We start from the raw sequence: 22,019 nt of genomic DNA, 5'->3' as shown, positions 1-22,019 counted from the left end.
CTTCCAATGTTAGACCTGGCATCATTGGCGTGAGCCTCCCTTCCATTTTTTACTGATTGCCTCCTCTATTTTTTATATGTTTTGCTGGTTATATGCTTTGGGCACTGTGCCACTGCTATTCAGTGCCACAGTGCAAGTGTTCCCCATGTTAAATTGATGTACTAATTAGTGCTTCCATGATTGAGTTATTTGAATTACTTGTCAGACCCTAGTAGTGCACCATGTGTGCCCAGGGCTTGTAAATCAAATGCTGCTGGTGGGCTTGCAACACTGGTTGTGTCACCTACAGCAGCAGATTGTAAAGAGTGTCTCAGGCCTGCCATTGCAAGGCCTGTGTGCAGTTTGTGACTGCCATGTCGACTTGGCAAGTGCTCCCACTTCCCAGTCCCTAAATCTTCCCTTTTTTTCATATCAGACACACCTAAGGTAGACCCAAGGGCAGGGTGCATTGTAAGTATTAGGTAGGACATGCCCTGGTGTGTGTGTAGCATGTCCTAATAGTGAATTACAGACATTTTCGTTTTTTCTCTATTGCAAGGCTGCCTGTTCTCCATAGGCCAGAATGGGCAGTTACATTATAACATTTTATAATCCTAACTGACTGAGGGAACATGGTAGAATTTCAAATGTAATATGCTTGAACTTAGAATGATAAAATACATCTTTTAGTAAAGTTGTTTTTCACATTCTGTGTTTAAAAATACTACTTTTAGAAAGTTGGTATTTTCTTGTCTAACTATCCAGGCCTGCCTCTGCTAGGTTGTGTATTCCTTGTCGGAAGTTTGAGTGGCAGGGCTGGGGGATTCCAGGAGACAGAATGAGTCAGCCCAGTGGTGAATAGGGAGATTTGCATCTAGATGGGAGGGAGGAGTTGCACCTAGGTCCTGAATAGGGCTGAGTCTTCCCTCCACAAGGCTGGCTCCACTCCCTGGGGTGTGGCTGACATCTGTGCCCTTCACTGTGAAAGAAGAGAAGGAATCATGTCAACAAAGTGCTCCAGGGCTGTGCTTTCTCTCCACAATGTTGGCTCCACCTCCTGCGAGGCGTCTGATGTTTCTGCCCTGCACTGTGAAAGGAAAGAAGGAGTCATGTAAACAGAGTGCTCCAGAACTAGTTTGGACTGGGCAAAGGCCCCTCTGCCTTTAGAGAACAAAGAGAAAAGTAGTTTAAATAGTGGGACCCAGACCCAAGAACTTTAGATCACTCCTGGGAACAAGACAAACCTTTTGCCAAGTAGAAGAACCATGGAAGCTGCAGGAGTTTGGACTGCCCCTCTGCCAGTGTGCTGTTTGCTGGGTTGGCCGGCAGTGTTTTCTTTATTGCCAAGAAAAAGGAGGAGAAGGAACTTTTAAAGAACTTTCATCATCTTGCAGAATATTACTTGAACTTGTGCTTGCCTCCGGCTGAAGTCTCAGGGACAAAAGACTTCACCTCCAGCTTCCCTCTAAATTTCCTTGCCGGGAATTCTATCTGCAGAAGCCTGCGTGTCGCTGGGATCTGGAAGCGCAACGTAAGCGTGTTGCCACCGCAGCTATAGTCGTCGCATCGTCGGAGAAGCGTGCCACCGCCGCATCTCCCAGGAAGCGTGTCTTTGTCAAAGATCTCTGCTGTCGCATTACCAGAGAAGTGTGACGCCATCGAGAGGGTCGCAATCGCATCGCTGGAGAAGCGTGTTGCAGGGCATGTCGCGGTTCCAAAGTACAGAGTCATCGCAAGTCTGTCAGGGCATGAACGCATCGTCGTCGCATCAAGGGTGCCATCTTCTCGCATCGCACCAGGATTGTTGCATCGCATCGAGGGGCCATCTTGCGCATCACAACCTGGCCGCAGGCCGAGAACCTACGCATCATCCCCGCACCGGTAAGGATCACGACGCATACCCTACTATGCGCAAGCATTGAGGCGCAACGCATAATCTCCCCCGGAGCACGGAACCGATGCATCTCCCTCTGCAAGCCTTTTGTTTATTTGGCGTTACGCATCGATGTACTTTTGTGAGAACTGTATCGCATTTAACACCAACTTGAACTAAGCAACTGTTACCATCTTTAAGTCAATCTTAAGTACAGTATTGTGGATTGTTGTCATTTGTAGTCTTGTGTTCAGTCTATATAAAGAATACTTATTTTTATAAAAATCTGTGTGGTGTCCATCTATAGTGTTTTCACTGTATTACTGTGTATATTCACAAATGCTTAACACACTGCCTCTGAGATAAGCCTGTTTGCTTGTGCCAAGCTACCAAGGGGGTGAGCAGGGGTTATCTAGGAGTGTAATCCCCTTATCCTGACTTAGAAGCAAGGGTCCCTATTTGAAAAAAGGTGAATACTATTGCCAACTAGAGAACGCCAGATCTAACATCCATGTTACCATCTGATAGGACGGTTTTCCGGGGGAAATGAGGAAGAATGTTGGAGTTGTAATGTGTTGATAGACTGAGACAGTAGTTTATTATGATAACAACCTACACCAAACACAAATCACAACACTAGAAAGTTACCAAGCAACAGATATTACAACATGTGGCACACTCATGCATCTGTAGCAATACCTGAGATTAAATTGTTGGTGTATTCCTAGTAGAGATGTGTTTTCTGTACTCCTAGAAGAATTGTTTCAGCACTTTACATGAATGTCAATGAAAGTAGATGGACATTAAGGGGCTCATTACGATGACAGGTGGACTTACTCCCACCTGACACTGCAGCAGTCTGGTACCGCCCGACCTTAGGCCGGCAGTTTCAAACTCAGTATTAGGATGCAACCGCTCAATGGCCGGTCAGGAACATGTATGTTATAAAGTCAGCTTGTCCTTATTTAGGACCAAAAAAGCAGTCATAAACCATTAAAAAGTTGAGGACCCCAAAACTAGGTTGGTAACCCATTCGCTCAACCAAAGGGGTTTCCTTAGAACCCCTTCCACTTCATGAATGTTAAAAAAAACAGGACTGTTGTCAAGTTGGTAGTGGTCCATTACACTACTGCCACCTCTCGAATAAACTATTAGTAAACCTTTCTTTTTAAATGCAGACCCACTCCAAGTATTGTACACTGGTTGTTTCAAAGAATTATTTGCTGGTCAAAAAATACTGGTCACAAACTGTATCCAGTATATGCGGTCTGTATATTATACATCCCGCCCCAGGTTCCTTAAGTAACACGATAACAGTAAATGGCAGCTTTAGCCTAAAAATCCCTACTTCAAGGTGCTTTTAAAGAAAAAACTGTCATCCCAAAATGCACACGCAGTGTGAATGTGCAGTGTGGAATGTTGGTGTGGTGATGTTAGGTGGAATGTTTGGGTGCCTGGAATCTTAAGTGTGCCAGTTGGAGTATGGGCTGAGCAACAGGCAGACTGCTCCTGGTGGGGCTGCTTCAGATGAACTCTACAAGTTGTAACTACAACTTAATAAATCTTCCTAAAGTACATCTCGGCTTCTGGGCTTCATTATTACATTAGGGGACCTCAATGTGTGTTAATTCAGATAAAACTACTCATTGAGGTAATGATTAGTGGTATGTGTTCTCCAGCAGTAGCTCCTCCATCAAAGTTGTTGGTGAGTGTGCATACAGAAACACATAAAGCATGTGAGCCCGTCACTTGCTTGTTGCTCGAGAGGATGCTAGGACCATGAATAATAGAAGTGAGTAGCAAAAAGCCGACTCAACGAGAGCAATGCCTGGCTGCTTCAGAGAGGTGGCTTGGGTGATATGTTGGGGCAGCCTGTGCTTGTTTTCTAGTGACAATGACTGACCTTTCCTAAACATGATGCATGTGCTTGTGCAGTCTTTAGTTAGATTGCAGTGTAATAATCGCCATAGCATGGAATAGTGCACAGTATCCAGTGCGCCGGGACACTCTGTCTGAGTAGCCGTGCGCTCTATAAGTCACCCCCATAACATAACATAGACCAGGTCCACATACGAACAATGACTCAAGCATGTCAAAGTAGATATATTTGCCAATGTTGAGGTGTAGCAGTTGCCCCTCGCCATTGTGAAGAAGGAGGCCGCACAGCTTTGAGTTAAATTGGTTTATTCTGGCATGCACATCAGCCGTAGCAGTATCAGGTAACACTCTTCATCATCTGTCACTCCAGCGTTCCCCAGGGCATAACTAAACACATTAGAACATGGAAGAACAGGAACAAAAATTGCGAATGATACCTGAAAGACACAAAGGTAGGTAGACGCTTGGAGAACTCCACAGTTTACTACACTTACGGTTACTTAATTCCACATATATGAAGCTTGACCATATATATCTTTAAGGATCATGGATGCAGCGTTAAGAATAGTAAATCTATATTTACCAATATATATCTATATTCACAATATTTTGGTTGAGGATATTGTTTGTACAATATTTTTGTCGCACACTGTTTCTGTAGATGATATTCTGACATACAGCCATATTTGCAGAAGTCTTAGTAAAAGATAGAACTACTCATTTCTCTTTGGATGATTGTATTAAACTGTTGCTATTACTTTATAGGCCATTCCAGTTATTAATCGTGCGCAGATTATTGATGATGCCTTCAACTTGGCAAGGTAAGATCAAAGTGTGTTTTTCTTGCTTGCTTGCTAGTTCCTTCGTTGAAAGTTCATACTTATAATGTCTAATGTGGATTAAAAGCCCTCAGCAAGAGCTGAATCGATATGAATGTTTACAAAACAACAGAATTTGCAGTTTCCTGGGAAAATCTGTCAAAATATATTTTCAAAAGTAGTGAACATTGTTTAACCACCCTTGCCATTGGCCTTACATTAATTAAGCAAAAGGTAACGAATCTACTATTCTTTTGTTGGTCAATATGTTCTTACCATTACTGGATACTGAGGATAAGTGGCCTACTCTGCCTCAACATGCGATACTATTCATCCTTTCTGGAACTAAATGATAATTCGTGCTCATATGGCTTTCAATCCCCAATACGACATCCAAAGGTGAAAATGCATTTACGTGATTTGTGCTCAAATGCTTTGTTTTTCATTCGATAGTGATATAGTCAATGCAATGTTATGCACGTTATCTGTGCCTCTGGTATAATGATCTGTAGACTTTATGAGGTAAGCCAGGATTGACAATAATGTTCTTTCTAATTATGATGTGATTGGGCAGCTTTGAAACAGGTCTGGTTCCAGGCCATGATGCAGTGGCGGATGACTGCTTGGCAGTGCTTGATGGTGGAGGTAGATCTCATAGCTGGGCAGGGCTTTTGTAGCATCTCTTGGCTAGGTTGGGAATATCCAACTACCAGTATGTTGATAATACCCAAGTGTCTCTTCAGGCTCATGTTTACCACCTAAAGGATTGGCTTTCAGCTGTCACCTTTTGCATTCGGAAATTCACAGTATTTTTTAACCAATCCAAACCAGCTTTTGTTTTCATCTAATAGGCATTAACCAGATGTAGTCCTGGTTTGCCTTTTTACTGTGCGTTCCATGCTCATGTAGATGTTACCTTTTCGATATAACTCAATGGAGACTTTGGACCTCATTTGCAAAAGAATTACGCAGTGTGGCACAGCAAGCGAGTTTCCTGTGCCGTGCCACATCATTTTGAACCCACAGGGATGCGTCATTTTACTATCAATACAACAGATTCCTGACACACAATTGGCTGGCATGCACCACTCACACACCCTCGCGCCATGTTGCAAGGGTGCCTGCGTTGTAAGGATGATTGATTTTGTGCAGGAAGCAATCCCTTGATGGCATTTTCCTCTTGGTATACATGCTACTGAATGGAGGCCACATAGAAAGAGGAAACAACGAGGGGAAATGAAAGTATTTACCCAGGGGAGGCGTAGGATTCTGACACATTCCCAGCTTTCAAATCTTTGTAAATCTGGGAATGTGTCAGGTTTCATGGATATTGTATGCTAACACACACAGCAACACCCATGGAACGCCCCTTTCACGCACAGTAATGCATGAAAGAATGCCATATTTACAAGACCAAGAAAAGTCTCACAATGTGACTTTATGTGCCTTGTAAGTATGGGCAGGCACACTGCTCTTCCAGTGCATCAAAAAAGTGACACACCAGTGTTGCAATGGCCTTAAAAATAAGGCCCTTTGTGTTCAGCTTTCCTTTACTGAGAAGATGATTAGTACCAACTTCACATATTCATACTGCAGGAGAAATTAATTTTCCCAGGAGTAACACAGTAATGCTCTCAAGGTTATGCACACAAAGGTGTCCACGTCATGAAACCAGAACTTCTCTGTTGCAATTGATTCAAGAACCAATCACCTATGTAAATATATCTGTATGCCACAGCATGTAATATATCATAATATGTTAATGTATATTATAATAATTTATATTATATTATATTGCATTGTATAATATAATTTATTGCTGTATTTTAGAGCTAAATACATACAAACAATAGCTGCATTGGAGACCACAAAGTTTCTCACGAATGAAACAGAATACATGCCTTGGGAAGCTGCCATTAGCAGTTTGAATTATTTCTCCTTAATGTTTGATCGCAGCAATGTTTATGGACCCATGAAGGTAAGATTCATATTACTGTCTATATTGTGCACTAATTAATACATTTACAGGCAAGTACAGAACACCCATACCTGATTCGAGGCACTATCATTTAGTTATGGTTCCTGTATAAAAAATAGATAAGTATATAGGTGACCCTGCATAGCAATTGGTCGTCCTGTCTACTCATGAATTGCATTAATTTGTGTTAGCAAAACACATGACTATCTGGAATCCACCCAAACCAATTAAAAAAATTCATCAGTTTTGGAGCAGTGCAGTGTACCCCAAATACTTTTTCGTATCTGAGGCCACATTTCCTCCAGTACCTGGGGCCAAATCGGGTGAGTGCGCCCTTTTACTTCACTCTCAGGACACTGTTGCATGCAGAAGAGGTCGCAGACACTTGTGCGTCCCTCCCATAATAGAGATGATGTTTGTGCTGGAGCTGTTCAAAGGGGGATCTCCATCATTTATAGGGTGACGTGGCCCCAAAAAAATAAGGGAAACACTTTGCTTCTGCACCTGTGCCATATTATGCAGTCACTCGCTGGGTGAAGGCTGTGTATAGTAGGGGCTTAACCACCTGACGCGGCTTTGGTGTATGGAGAGACTGTGCTCTCCGTAAACTAGTTGTACACATGGCAGTGACTGTGTGGAGTATGGACATGACCTCCACAGGGGGATTTTTAGTAGTCTGGAAGGAGTGAGCTCTTTGTCATAGTTGTGCACACGGCAAAGTCTGTGCGTAGTAGGACCTTAGTCACCTAATGGTGCCTCATACATGGTGATGGCGGTACAGAGTAGAAGCTTGGCTACTAATGGGAACTACTTTGGCTGGAAATAGAGAGATCTTAGCACAGTCTTAGCACAGGGCTAAGACTGTGTGTAATTGAAGCTGTGTGTAATTGAAGCTTGGCTATGTGAGTGCGCCTGGGCATATGGAGGGTGTGTGGTCTCCATAAAAGTTTGTTGACGGGTGAAAGCTGTGTGTACTACTGGCTTGGCCACCTAATGGGGATTGGATTTCTGGAGGGTGTGTGGTCTAAGTAAACAGTTGTGTACAGGGTGAAGGCTTTGTGTAGCAGTGGTTTGTCAATAAAAGGGGTATTTGATGCCTTAAAGTAGTAGACTCCACTATTTAATAATTCTGGGCCATTTTGTACTTATATATATATGTGAAATGCTTGAACAATAATATCATCAATGATGTTGAGTGATATGTCATGGGTGATGTCATCAATAATGTAATTGAACATGTCAGGTGTGATGGAATATGCAAGGTCCTAAGCAGTGCATGGCTGGGGCACATATTATAGTTAGCCCGAAAAACCACTATTGGCGAATTTTAGTGCTTTTTGGGGGTTTGAAAAGTAACACTGTGGCTGACATTGTCGTCTAAATATCTAAATATAACACCCCTTAACCTTTTTTAGTGAATGCTTAGAGTGAATGCCTAGGGTGCTTTTTTGTGAATCCTTAGGGTGGTTTTGCCTTTGATCTCCTGTTTTGCAGATTCTCTTTGTTTTCGTCTTCGGACTCTGAGCTCTTTACCAATGCTAACCAGTGCTAAGGTGCCAGTCTCTTCTCCCTAAACATGATGACATTGGTTTATACCTGATTGGCATTTCTGTGTTACTGGTAAGTCCCTTGTAAAGTGGCATACCATTACCCAGGAAATTTTTTTCAAATCCTGCCACTGGGCATGCAGCACTGATTGTGCAACCCACATAAGTAGCCTTTTCAACCTGTCTCAGGCCTGCTTTTGCAGGGCCTGATTAAGCAGTTTACTGCCACTTCAACTTGGCATTTAAAACAAATTGCCAAACCTTAAACTCCCCTTTTTTAACATGTAAGTCACCCCTAATGTAGGCCCTAAGTGACCCTAAGGGTAGGGTGCTATGTAATTAAAGTGTAGGACATGTACCTATGTGTTTTACATGCCCTGGTAATGACAAACACACAAATTCTATTTTCACTACTGGGAGGGCTGCTCCTCTCAAAGGTGAATATTGGGTATTGCTTAATATACTTTTGAGCTGTAATTCCTGATTGCAGGTGAACAGTTTCTTTATGTTTAGTATCTTTTGATTGGTAAAGAAAAATTCTCTTTACTGGTAAAGTTGTATTTGGCATTACCAGTTTAGGTGTGCCACTTTTAGAAAGTGGTCATATCTCTGCCCTTCACTGTTTGTGTGCCCTCCAGCTGTCTCCAAAACATGTCGAGATTTCTGTGACAGTTCTACTTTGTGCATTCCCTCAGGAAAGCAGCAAACACAGGACATTCAGCTGCATCTGCATTAATATACATAATGATGGTTCTTCCTGGGCATAAGGGAAGGGACTGACATGTGCACGTCAATAAGTAGTGTTCTGCCCTCACACCCAGCACTAATCAACCCCCCAGGGTTAGACTAGCAGACAGGACTGGGCTGCAAGGGGACCTGTGCACTTTGAAAACTTTCCTTTGTAGTCACCTCCACTTCAAAGACATTCAGAGTATAAATACTGGGGCTCAGCCCCCTTCTTATCAGACACCTTGGCACATGGAACCAGACATCTCTGGCGCTATATATGCACATCGCTGGAAGGACTGCCATACTGCCAGGTGGGCAGCAAAACTCACAAGGTTATGGACAGAATGTTGCGCATTGGCAAAACATTCACCCCGAGTCACAGATCTGGGTTTAATCCATCATTATTTTGCTCACCACACTACCCCAGTTCAAACATGGCCATATGTAAATCAGTCTTGACCCTGTGCCTCATGGGAGCAGTCCAGCCCGAACTGCCAAGCCATGTCTTCCCTGGACCGGAATCAAGCATCCTAAGACCGGTTTCTGGCTATCAGCCGTCATCAGCCAGGATAGCTTGACTCTAGTGGTGTAGTGAGCACGGGACCCACTTCTGGGCATACCCGTCCCACGTAGGGCGAACAGCAAAACACAAAAGTCGATGGACGGAATGTTGCACATTGGCAAAACATTCACCCCCAGTCACAGATCTGGGTTTAATCCATCATTATTTTGCTCACCACGCCACCCCAGTTCAGACATGGCCATATCCAAATCAGTCTTGACCCTGTGCCTCCTTGGAACAGTCCAGCCCGAACTGCGAAGCCATGTCTTCCCTGGACCGGAATCAAGCATCCTAGGTCCAGATCTCTGTAGTGGGGTGAATGTATGACATTGTTACGCATTCTGTCCATCAACTGTTGTTTTTGCATTTGTCACCCCGAATGGGACGGGTATGCGCAGACGTGAGTCTGGTGCTCTCCATTCCACTGGAATCAAACTATCCTGGCTGATGAGGGCTAAAAGCCCGAAACCGGTCCTAGAATGCTTGTTTCCAGTCCAGGGAGGACCTGGCTTGGCAGTTTGGGCTGGACTGTTGCCATGAGGCACAGGGTCAAGACTGATTTGCATATGGCTGGGTTCAAACTGGAATGGCATGGTGAGCAATAAAACGATGGATTTAGGCCCAGATCTCTGTACTGGGGTGGATGTATGACATTGTTCTGCATTCTGTTCATCAACTGTTGTTTTTGCATGCTGCCATGTGGGGCTGCACTCTGCTGCCTGCTATGCTGTTTTGATCTGTTGCTTGTTGAGCTGCAGAACCGTCTGCCACTCTGCTACCTGCCTTGCTGTGCTGGGCTGCAGCCTGCTACCTCTGAACTCTAACTGAAACTCCAAAGTGCCCTCCAAGGGCTTGTTGGCTTGCACTCTGTTTTTTTAAAAACTCTAACAGGCATCTACGATTTACCCAGGTTACTGTTGCTATGGGACTGTGCCCTTCATGAGTCCAGCAGCTGTGCCTCTGACAAGTGCTCCACTCTGAGAAAGCATGCCAGATCACCAGTGGGTGCTACTAAAGATTGAGCGCTTTGATTACTTCAACACAATTGCTTGGTTCTGTAGCTGACAAGCTCTCCGCTCTGTGAAAGTGTGCCTGATCACCAGCTAATGCTACTAAAGATTAAGTGTGTTGAATAATTCAACACAATCACTCTGTTCTGCTCTTCGCTCCCCCAAAAACAACAAGCTGCCGCTCTGTGAGGACCAGCTCTGTGTACCAAAAAAAAACAAACACACCTGACTTCAAGCATGCTTGACAGCCCCCAAGCTTGAAACATTGCTGAGGTGATTCAGAGTTCACCAGTGATGTCAGCACCACTTCAGCTTGCCTGCACAGAAGAGGAACCAACACTGCAGTTCTTCCATCGGCGGCCCCGGCTGGAAAAACTCTATGCTGCAGGGTCCCCCTGAGAGGCAGTGTTGCAGCTTCTCTTCATACCCCACATTTGGGCTCCTTCACCCCGGCAGCCCTCCTAAAACATGCTGGATTAAACCCAGATCTGTGACTGGGGGTGAATGTTTTGCCAATGTGCAACATTCCGTCCATCGACTTGTGTGTTTTGCTGTTCGCCCTATGTGGGACGGGTATGCCCAGAAGTGGGTCCCGTGCTCACTACACCACTAGAGTCAAGCTATCCTGGCTGATGACGGCTGATAGCCAGAAACCGGTCTTAGGATGCTTGATTCCGGTCCAGGGAAGACATGGCTTGGCAGTTCGGGCTGGACTGCTCCCATGAGGCACAGGGTCAAGCATGCTTGACAGCCCCCAAGCTTGAAACATTGCTGAGGTGATTCAGAGTTCACCAGTGATGTCAGCACCACTTCAGCTTGCCTGCACAGAAGAGGAACCAACACTGCAGTTCTTCCATCGGCGGCCCCGGCTGGGAAAACTCTATGCTGCAGGGTCCCCCTGAGAGGCAGTGTTGCAGCTTCTCTTCATACCCCACATTTGGGCTCCTTCGCCCCGGCAGCCCTCCTAAGACGTGCTGTGTCACGGGCAGCTGGAATTGGGAGTCCACCCCTGGTATCAAAATACCCGATTGGAGCTGTTAGTAAATAACTTTGGAGCTCCGATTTATCCATAAAACTGTAAGGAAAACTCATTGTAGACCTACTTCTGGGTCTTTGTTATTTCCCCCTAGTTTAGTGTGACCATCAATCCTGCCTCAATAATGAGGGCTGTTTAAATATTGTTTTTATCATTACACTTTTATAGTTTTTATCGATTTTTATCGTTTTGCTTTATTCACAATATTGAAACCTATTTTTCTAAACCTGGAGTCTTTTTGTGGTGTTTTCATTATGTTACTGTGGGTATGTGTTGCAGAAATACTTTACACATTGACTTTCGAGATATGGTTGTCTGCTCTGTGCAAAGCTACTAGAGGGTGAGCACAGATTATCCTAGTTGTGTATCCAGGTTACACTTGCTTACTAGAGTGGTGGCTTCTGCCTGGCTTCAGTGTATAACTTAACCAACCAGAAGCTATATTTCTCTACAGTGAGTTACTATTTTTTTATGGAAGTTAATGTTTTTTTATATACCGAACTATAACATCACCTTTCAGTGAATTTAATGTAAAGCAAGATCTTATTACAAATACTCTCTCTTTACTTGGAACAAACTACCCACTGTAGCACTTGATTCTCTCAGGCTAGTGAAGCATAGCAGACCGAGGCCTACTCAGGCTAGGTGGTGTGGGCTGGCAATCACAAATCAATGGACCACCACAACAACAGTCATATATACGACAGACCTATTGGCTTTGTGAAGGGCTCAACACATCAATATATAAGACAAGCCTATTGGCCTTGTCAAGGGATAACCGTATTCATACAACAGTAATCACAGTTAGTATTCAACATAAAAAGCAATGGGTGAAATAAGAAAAATAATATTCAAATGCATTCTTTATCAATGTAATCATTGTCAATGAAGCATTTCCAACTTTTAAATCACATGCATCAGTCTTTTTATTCACCTTTGAGCCACATAATGCAGCCATAGTATCAACCATTAAGAGTTCCTGCACTCCAGAGTCCTTAAGCATAAACCTATACCCCTGAGAGCACTTTGATTTAAGTCAAAACTTGCCTGAGTGTCATGCATGCAATGCCTCTGAAAACATAGGGCAATTTTTGCAAACATTCCTGGTGGGCCATTGCACCTCAAGAGCGATATCATTCCAAGTAGTTCATTATGGAGTTCTTGATCGCTGGGAGCAGTAAATGACAATGAAGGGTTCCTGCCTCTTTGTTTACTATAGCGGCCTCACACCACAGCTATTTTTCCTTTTTTCAATGTCACGTCCCACCCAGACCACCCACAGTCTTTCTCTCATTTCTTATGTTTTTTACTGGCAGAGTGTGGAGCACACTCCTGTGCTACTGGGGAGGCTTAGCAGCTCCTCTCTGGTCTGTGCTCCTGTTACCTGTGGGTGGGGGGAGCGATGTTCTCTCTCTTCCTCTTTCTATATGCTGTGCCAGTGTTGTGCTACTATTTTGAACCTCCACGCCTGCAGACCAGGGCATGGACGACAGAAGTGTCCAACAACACTCCTGCTGCTCTGCCCACTCAATAAACATAACTGGCATTCTCTGTTCTCTTGGAGATGGACCATTCCATTGGGCCTATAGTTTACTTGGGCAGGGTCCCCAGTCCCCGGACAGTGGTTATTTTGTGGGACTGATACCAATTTTTTAAAGACCTTTAGTCAAGGGTGGGCCCTCTAGGATTTCACACAATGGTTGAGGGTTCATAGTATCCCTACCTTGGTCCCTATATGTTTTTTTTCATTTATTTTTCAAGATGGTCGGTCAAGGCCCTGAGGCCTAAAATGGCTAATCAGATCATTCTATTTTGATCTTGTGATCACTCAGGAGTCCTGTAGCACTAAAAATCACAATCCTTTTAACTATAATTAAGGCTGCCAGTTTTCTGTCTTTACAGATTTTTAAAGATAATTACAGACAGAAAACCATATATTTTCTTCTCTGTATTTATTTTTAAATGTGGATAAAAACAGAAAATGGGTTGTTTTTGAGTGATTCTGACTGCTGTCATTCATGCTTGTCTGGCCAAAAGCTGTGCGGATTGACAGGGAAGAGATTAAAAAACTAAAGGAACTTTAGTAAAGAGCCTTAAACAGCGGAAAATGTGCACAACCTTGATACTAAAATATGCAAGTTTTCTTATAAGTACATATTTTATCATCTCATTGTGTATTTATCATTGAAACCATTTAGGCGTTCAGGCACAAGTGTACATTAGCTTGTTAAATGAATTAGAAATATATACATTTCAGCTTCATTTTTTCACAAAACCTAAAATAAATATGGATAAATACAGGTAAAATTTGCAAAAAATAAATATGGATACATACAGATGGAAATGGCAAAAATATAAATACCATAAAACCGTGAGCCTGAACTATAATTTTGAAAAATAGCTGAAAAGTTTTTGAAGAACTTGGATAGAGCTAAGTTAAATGTAGAGGAATGGTCCATCTTAGATGCACCAGTCTCTTTGGAGGAGGTATGTGAGGAATTATTCTTTAGCCACTGGGAAAGCTACAGGTCCGGATAATCTACCTTTGAGGTTCTTTAGTGTCTTCTTTGGTGATCTTTGACAGGACATGCTACGGTCCTTTATGCAGACACAAGCTGAGGTTACACCACTGTTGGAGGGATAGGCAGGAACAGAAACTCAGAGACCATATACTGTCCTCAATTGTGGCTTTTTTTTTATATTCCTGAGTTTAAACAGTAGGGTCGAAATCATCAGGTTTGTTGGGATGGAGTCTTATCTTCTTTATCTCAGTATTGTCTCCAACCTATAGATGGCTTTTCCCAGGATACTCAATTAAGTAAGGTAAGTTATAGGGAATTAGGTTATTTTCTGTTTCTTAATAACCATCACCACACCCAGTGGGATCTGTGCTTTGGACAATTTTTTCGTTTCAGTGCTCAGATTGAGGGCCGGAAGTGAGGGTAATGAGACTTTTTAAAGAATGCAAGGGCAAGGATATCCTAACCCAATGCCCTTCATCTATGGTGACAATTCTTCATTATATTAGGGTTGTTGTCCCTCTTGTGAACCCCATGCAGCCAGAATAGTCAACAAAATTATTATTTGATTTTTTTAAACACCTTGGGGCCCATTAGGATCGCTGGCGGATCGCCACCGCCCGCATGGTGGTGACGATCTGCCCGAGATCCTTCCCCGCCCTCCACTCATTTCCCCCCGCCATATTACCATGGCGGGGGTACCGTAGCGGACGGAAAGACCATCCGCCACCTTTCCACCCCGTCAACAAGCTGACCGGGCGGAAAGAGTTTAATATGGTGGCGGTGTCTGTTAGACACCACCATCCATATTAGGATGGGGCGGAAACATGCCTTTCCGTGGCAGCATTGCCGCCATGGAAAGGCATGCGGGGATTGCTTGAAGGGGCCAGTTGCAGGCCCCCAGGGACTCTGAGAGGGGTGCACATAGGGGGTACCTATGGTACCCCTTTGCAGTTCCATGCACAACATGGCAGGCAACGTGCGGCGCCTGCCATGTTGTGCATGGTAGTGCATGGCTTGCCTTCCTGGCATTGTTGTGGGCGGTGCTGAGTGCACCACCCGCCACAATGACAGGAATGCAGGATGCGCCCGGCACTGTGGTGGGCGCATCCTAATGGCCCCCATGGGACCCCCGCCCTTATGGCGGGTGATCCCATTTCACTACACCTCTCCAATTCAATCCACTACACCTCAATCCAATCCATCCCACTCCCTCCCCAATCCAAGACAATCCACCCCACTTCAATCCAAAACAATCTGCCCCATTCCAATCTGCTCCACAACAATCAGTCCCACTCTAATCCAAAACAATCAGCCCCACTCAATCCAAAACAATCTGTCCCACTCCAGTCCAAACAATCTAAATCAATTTGCCACAATCCAATCCAAACCAATTCACCACACTCCAATTTAAAGAAATCTGCCCCACTTCAATCCAAAACAATGAGTCCCACTCCATTCTGCCCCACTCCAATCTAAAACAATCTGCCTCACTTCAATCAGTCCCACTCCAAGCCAAAACAATGTGTGCCACTCCAATCAACAGCAATCTGCCCATTCCAATCAGCTCCAAATCAAAACAATCTGCACCACTCCAGTGTGGCCCACTCCAGTTCAATACAAAGGGCCCCACTCCTATGTGCCCCACTCCAATCCAACACAATCCACACAATCTGCCCTACTCCAATCCATCCTACTCCAATACAATCCACCTCAATACAATCCAATCAACCCAATCCAAGCCACCCCAGTCTAGCCAATCCAATCTACCCCACTGTAATCCACCTAAACCACGGCAATCCAATTCACCCCACCCCACTTCAATCCATCCCTATCCCCCCGCTCCAATCCACCTCTTCCCTTTACAATCCACCCCATTTCAATCCATTCCACTCCAATCCCATTCACCCCATCCACTTCACTCTAATCCAATCTACCCCACTCTAACCCAATCCACCCACCGAGTTCAGTGTACCCCACTTAATACAATCCATCCAGACCACCACACCACAATCCAATCCACCAACTCCAGTCCACATCAACCCCATCCCACTCAAATCCACCCCACTCCAATCTACTCCTCTCCAGTCCAGTCCAATCCACCCCTCAACTCCGCTCTAATTTACCGTACTCCAAACCACGCTACTCTAATCCACTCAACCCCCAATCCAATCTAGCCTGCCCCAACCAATCTAATCCACCCCACTCCAATCCACTCCAATCTAATCCACCTCACCTCATTTCAATCTACCCCCTCCAATCCAATCCACCCCATACCGTCCACCCACTCCAATCCTTCCCACTCCACTCAATGCAACTCACTCTACCCCACTCGAATCCATCTCAATCTACTCCAAAAAAATCCACCTCAATGGTGCCTGACTTCCCTCCACTCCAGGTCACTCCACGGTACAACACTGCACTCTACAACACTGCACTCTATGACACTGCACACTACGAAACTCTCTGCCACTGAACCACTGAACCCTACTCCCCTATACTCAATTCTACAACACTCTGCTCTGCCTCCTCCACTCTACGACACTCTACTCCAACAAATCCAGGCTAGGACGCTCTATTTCCCCTCACTCCATTTAAAGGCTTTCCACAGCACTAACTTTTAACCAAGCCAAACAGCAGCCACACAGGTTTACAACATGGCAAAAAATACATTGCCAACACCAATAGCTCTTGTATAGGGGAGACCTATTGGTTTCACCAATGCTTGTTTCTTTTGGTCATGATACACAGCATTGGCAGAACATGATGCTGTGTTGCATCACCAAAAGGAGTTGGCAAAGGAATTAGGTCTCAAAGGTCGGACTGCTTGGCTTTGCCAATGCTTGTCAGGTATGGTATAAGAAAAGATATATTGATTTAATCTAATTACATGTATAAAGTTTGCCTACGTATGGGGTCTTTCAGCTCTCTTCATTCCTTAGTGTCGTCAGAGAGCCATTCATATTTTAGTGTTTCCCACCACAGGACACAGCATGGGACGCAGGATCAGCCCGCTTCAACTATTGGCTTACCTCTCCATTGATAGTGGCATTTCGTTCTTCAACAATGCGCAGCTATAGACAAAAAGTAGTCACACTGCACAGTTTTACAAAAGCTATTTGCAAACCCAGTAAAGGTCATAAATGGCAGTCACATTGAGACCAATTGGTTTGCTAATGCTTCTTTTCTCTGCCTGCATTTCCCATTCCTGTGCAGTACGCTGCATCGTTTTTGGGTTAGAGTAAAACAGAAGGTACCTTACGCACAGATTTCAGCATATCCCTGCTGCGTGATGATTGGTTGACTGAGATCTGCTCATGCGCATCCAAGCACAGCTTTTGCTACACGGCACGCAGTTTGTGCGTATTCAGCACATTTACACATGGAGAAATCTCGCAGCATTACGTTTGATAAAACGTTTAAAGGAACATTTCAGCTCCTTTTTCCTACAATCCGAAAAAATGGTCTGGTGTATGATGTATATGTATGAACATTTTAAAAATTGATTTAAAAATCGTAGCAGAAGGGTTAACTTATTTTTATGTTATTATTTTCTATCTATAACGCTGAAATAGTGGGTTTTTTCAGTTAAACAAGTATAAGGGTTCTTACACCACTTACTCATTTGTGAATTGTAATTTTTGGATCACATTTATATGCTGAAGCATTTAGTGAGGTCTTGGAGAAAGATAAATTGGTAAGGGGGGGGGTTTCCAATGACTCAAGGGGGGGGTTTTCCAATGAAGTAAGGGATGCCATTCCCAGGGATAACCCCGAAGCTGAGTTCAATCAAAATGCACTGGATTGCAGGTTAGAACTGCCGCACTACCATTCCATTAGACAAAATACAGTGGCTCAAACATTGAATACAGATGTCTCCGAGACTACTAGACAACCCCAGGCACAGGCAAATCAAGAAATGTTAGAAATAGATAAAATATTTTGCTGGAATATTGCAGGGTTGAGAAAAAATCTATCTGATCCAGCTTGGCACCAATATCTTGCCAGTGGGGACCTTATCCTGTTCCAGGAAACTTGGGGGTTAGAGAACTACTTTAAGGTTGATTACAGATCATTTTTTATTCCCACAACAAACACAAATGGGGGCAGACCTTCTGGTGGTTTAACAGTATGGGTCAAAATCACAGGGGGGGTAAGCTTAAAGCAAATAGATACAAACAATCCCGACCTTCTGATGATTGAACTAAAAAAACCCAAGGGACAGACCATTTATGTGATCAATGTCTATAACAGACCACATCAAGCGTGCAAAGAGTCGCCAGTCATAACCCACTTAGGTAACATTATGGTAGGGTTAGATCAGAATGCAACGGTAATTATAGGTGGCGACTTTAATAGAAGTTTTGAGCCCATACTGGGTCTTGAAGACATCTATAAAGATGAGGATAGTGTCAACAATATACCCCTGGTTGACACGACTTACAAAGTAGCCTGTACTGTGAGTGCCCTACAATTACTGAGCTTAACGTTTGAGCGTGGGTTACGTGCATGTAATGGGCGTTTGCCTTCAGATTGCCCCAGTAAGCCAACATTCATTAGAGGTGTTTGTTCTAGCCATTTAGATTATTTTATAGTTTCTTCACATTTATGGCCTATGGTAGTGGATCTAAAAGTGGATGACCGCATGGAGAGCGATCATTATCCTCTGATTTTATCTATCCAAAATTTGATCTCTAATCCTACCAACAAGAGAGCCAGACAAAATATTTATCAATTACAAGACCCCCTAGAAGCAAATAATCGTAGGTCTCTAAAGTGGCCAGCAGTCTTAGGAAATACAAACACTATTAGCCAGATCTACCACGTCTTCGTTAGACATATGTCCCCCTTGGTTGAGAATAGTACTGCAAACCATAGCTCTTGTCTGACAGAATCCCATGACCATTTAATTGGCCAGCTCAGTGAGATCCTGACTAGAGTGGTAAAAAGACCAAATGCCGCTCATAAATGTAAAAAAATGGGTAATTCTTGGTATAATCAGGAATGCCGGAGAGCCAAATCAGATTTAATTATTGCAGTCTGGGAAAATTCATCAGACAATGTTAAAATCAAAAGAGCTCAGTACAAAAGAAGCTTACTTTCGGCCAAAAAAGAATGGGACGAGAGGGTATGGTCTGACCTGGTAGATGCTTGTAAGCGCAAAGATCAGACTTCCTTCTGGAGCCTTATTGCTAGAGGCACCAAAGGGGCCACTGAAACCAAAGATAGATTTCTTGAGGAAAGGACTTGGGTTAGGTATTTCTCTTTATTATATGCTTGTGCCGACCCAGGTGATAATGAAGACCGGGCTAATATGTACCTTGACTTGGCATTGCATGAAACCCCTCTTGTATTTACCTTGAACGAAACAATTTTAGCAATTAAAGCAGTTAAGCCAGGAAAAGCCCCAGGACCGGACAGAATCCCTGGGGACCTCTGGAAGCATGAGAATTACATTTGGGCTCCCTACATTAATTTATTATCTAATGAAATTGCTAGTGGAGCTTCTGTCCCCGAAACTTGGAAGGGGGCAGAGATTGTAACATTATTCAAAAAAGGTGATAGGTCGAATCCCTCGCATTACCGTCCTATCAGTTTGATTGACGTGTTACAAAAAAATTTTGCCCGCCAACTTCTTAGTCGTCTTGCCTTATGGATCGATGACCATTCTATTTTTACGAAGTACCAGGCTGGTTTTAGACCAAAAATAATCACAGTGGACCAGGTTTTTAGATTTTTATGTTTAGTCTGGAAATATACTTTTATAAGGAGCTCCCACATATATGTGGCTTTCGTCGACTTGAAAGCAGCCTTCGATATGGTTCCAAGGGCAGACCTATGGAAGACACTAAATAATATGGGCGTGCCCGGAAACATTCTACAGTTACTAATTAGACTGCATGAGAATAATTATGCACGAGTCAGATGGGGACCAAATGGGGAGCTAAGTGAGAAAATAAAAATATCCAAAGGGGTTAGGCAAGGGTGTGTAATGGCACCTACCCTATTCTCCCTTTATGTTAACCATATTCCCGACACCCTTTTGGGCTGCGAGCATGACACTCCCAAATTGTGTGGTGAAGCCGTTCCGGCATTGTTATTTGCAGACGACACGATTTTAATCTCTCAGACACCCAGAGCACTTCAGAACCTTTTAAATAAATTTAGTTTGTATTGTCATGACAGGAAATTGGAAATTAATTCCTCAAAAACAAAGGTCATGACAATCAACCCTCATAAAGGTTTTAACAAAGTTTTTAAAATAAATGATGAAATTATTGAAGAAGTCCCTAATTTTAAATACCTTGGTATTATTTTAGATAGCAAAATATCATGGAAAACTCAACTAGAAAATGCAAAACTGAGGTTGACTCAAAACCAGTTCCCGATTCTAAAAAAGCACAAGAATAGTCATTTTAAATCAGTTTCACCGGCCATTGAATTATTTAAATGTAAAGCACAATCATCCTCCCTCTATGGAGCGGATCTCTGGGGATATGCATTGAAGGATACCTTTCTAGTACGCGAGAATTCCTTCATCAGACAGCTCCTAGGTGTACCTGGTTCCACACCATTGACCCCCGTACTGTGGGACCTCAATTTTCGACGCACAGCTGATTATGCTTCTCTTCGCCCGTTGCTTTACTGAGTCCGTCTGTGGTCTACAGAGGAGCTGGTAGACTACAGAGAAGCACTGAAAGAGATAATGGCTATAAAAAATATCACCTATTTGCCATGGTTAGTGTACGTCGAAAAATGGTTTGGAAAACTGGGGCTGAGTAATTTTTGGTCAGACCCAGATTCGCTCACTAATAGCTCAAAAAAGCTTCTGAAACAAAGGTACTAGGAGTTTATTAGTGATTCAGTGTTAGCCAACCCCAATATAGGAACTCTGACTTCAAAAATTTTTGAAGTAAAAATGAATATGCAACTAGAGCCCCTTATGGATGAAATTTACCCCCCGTTGGCTAAAAGTCTATATCTAAAATTCCGGTACAGCATTTTGCAAACGAGGGACAGGACAATCAAATGGCACTGTAATAATGGTGCAAATATGAATACTGATTCAGTTTTATGTGAGCTTTGTGAAATGGGGTTGAAAGAGGATGAATCTCATGTTTTATTTATATGTCCTGCATATCTTAACGCAAGGAAAAAATGGTTAAAGCCCATATGCAAAATGTTAGGCCTTCGCCATATTGGGGTTGGGCTTGGAATTTTTAAGGGAGACACCTCTCAACCGATAGTGTTCAGTCTGAGCCGTTTCCTCTTATGTGTAGCCTTGATCAGAAAGAGAAAAGGTCTTAAAATCTAATTTTATCTACCTTTGTACTGCACTATCGCTGGCTAGAATTGAATGTATAAGTTAGGTGCAGAGGTAAAATGAACTGGTTAGTTTAACATGATATTGTTTGCTAAATGATAAAGTGTTGCTTGTTTTTAGTGATCCTGGTACTTGTTTTATATAGAAAATATTTTATTGTTTTAGTTTGTATACTTACTAAGTGATCTCGTTGGATGAGGCAAGCTGACTATGATGAATTGTCTTCCAATTAAAAAACCCTCAGGGAAATGTAATTACATACTTTGTATTATTTGCTATAAGAAAAAACGTGCTGCTAACTGTACCCAAATTTAACTGTGACTTTGTATCCGCTTGTATTTTATTAATTATATGTATTGTATCTTATAAGGTTTCTTTAACCGAATAAAGATTGAATTGAATTGAATTGGTAAGAGAATGAGTGACAAGCATGGCCAGACAACCCCAGCACCCAATTGACATGTCCAAGAATTCTGCTCCAGAATGGCCTAAGGCCACACCTTGCTACCAGACCATGCAGAGCACAGTTCAAGAAAATATCTGTGGCCTCTGGATGCATAAGGACTGGGCACAGGGAATGGCCATAGCCCGTGCCCTGCCAATGAGGCTTCCTAAAATGCCTCAAGGCTATGTACGATAGGCTCCTGACGTATATGGATTGAATACAGAGTATGGCAAAGTCATTGGGCTAGTTAGAAATCAACACCTTAGTGGGACATGGTGAGGTTGGAGGCTACCACCAGCACCTAGAATCTTCTGGGCATGT

General features: G+C 43.3%; 1 protein-coding gene across 4 annotated transcripts in view; it reads left to right on the top strand.

Annotated features, from left to right (window-relative positions):
• The window catches only part of LOC144824122 (aminopeptidase Ey-like), an 836,887-nt gene that overhangs the window by 669,709 nt on the left and 145,159 nt on the right, over positions 1 to 22,019 (top strand). For all 4 annotated transcript variants that reach the window (XM_078683237.1, XM_078683239.1, XM_078683235.1 and 1 more), the window contains exons 14-15: positions 4,496 to 4,551; positions 6,379 to 6,526. In XM_078683237.1, coding sequence (XP_078539363.1) covers positions 4,496 to 4,551; positions 6,379 to 6,526 — 204 coding nt within the window. The remainder of the gene's footprint in view (positions 1 to 4,495; positions 4,552 to 6,378; positions 6,527 to 22,019) is intronic.

The sequence above is a fragment of the Lissotriton helveticus genome, chromosome 3_1, assembly GCF_964261635.1.
Source record: "Lissotriton helveticus chromosome 3_1, aLisHel1.1, whole genome shotgun sequence".
Taxonomy (NCBI): Eukaryota; Metazoa; Chordata; class Amphibia; order Caudata; family Salamandridae; genus Lissotriton; species Lissotriton helveticus.
Note: the sequence above shows the minus strand (reverse complement) of the source record. Positions and strands in the feature narration are given on the sequence as shown.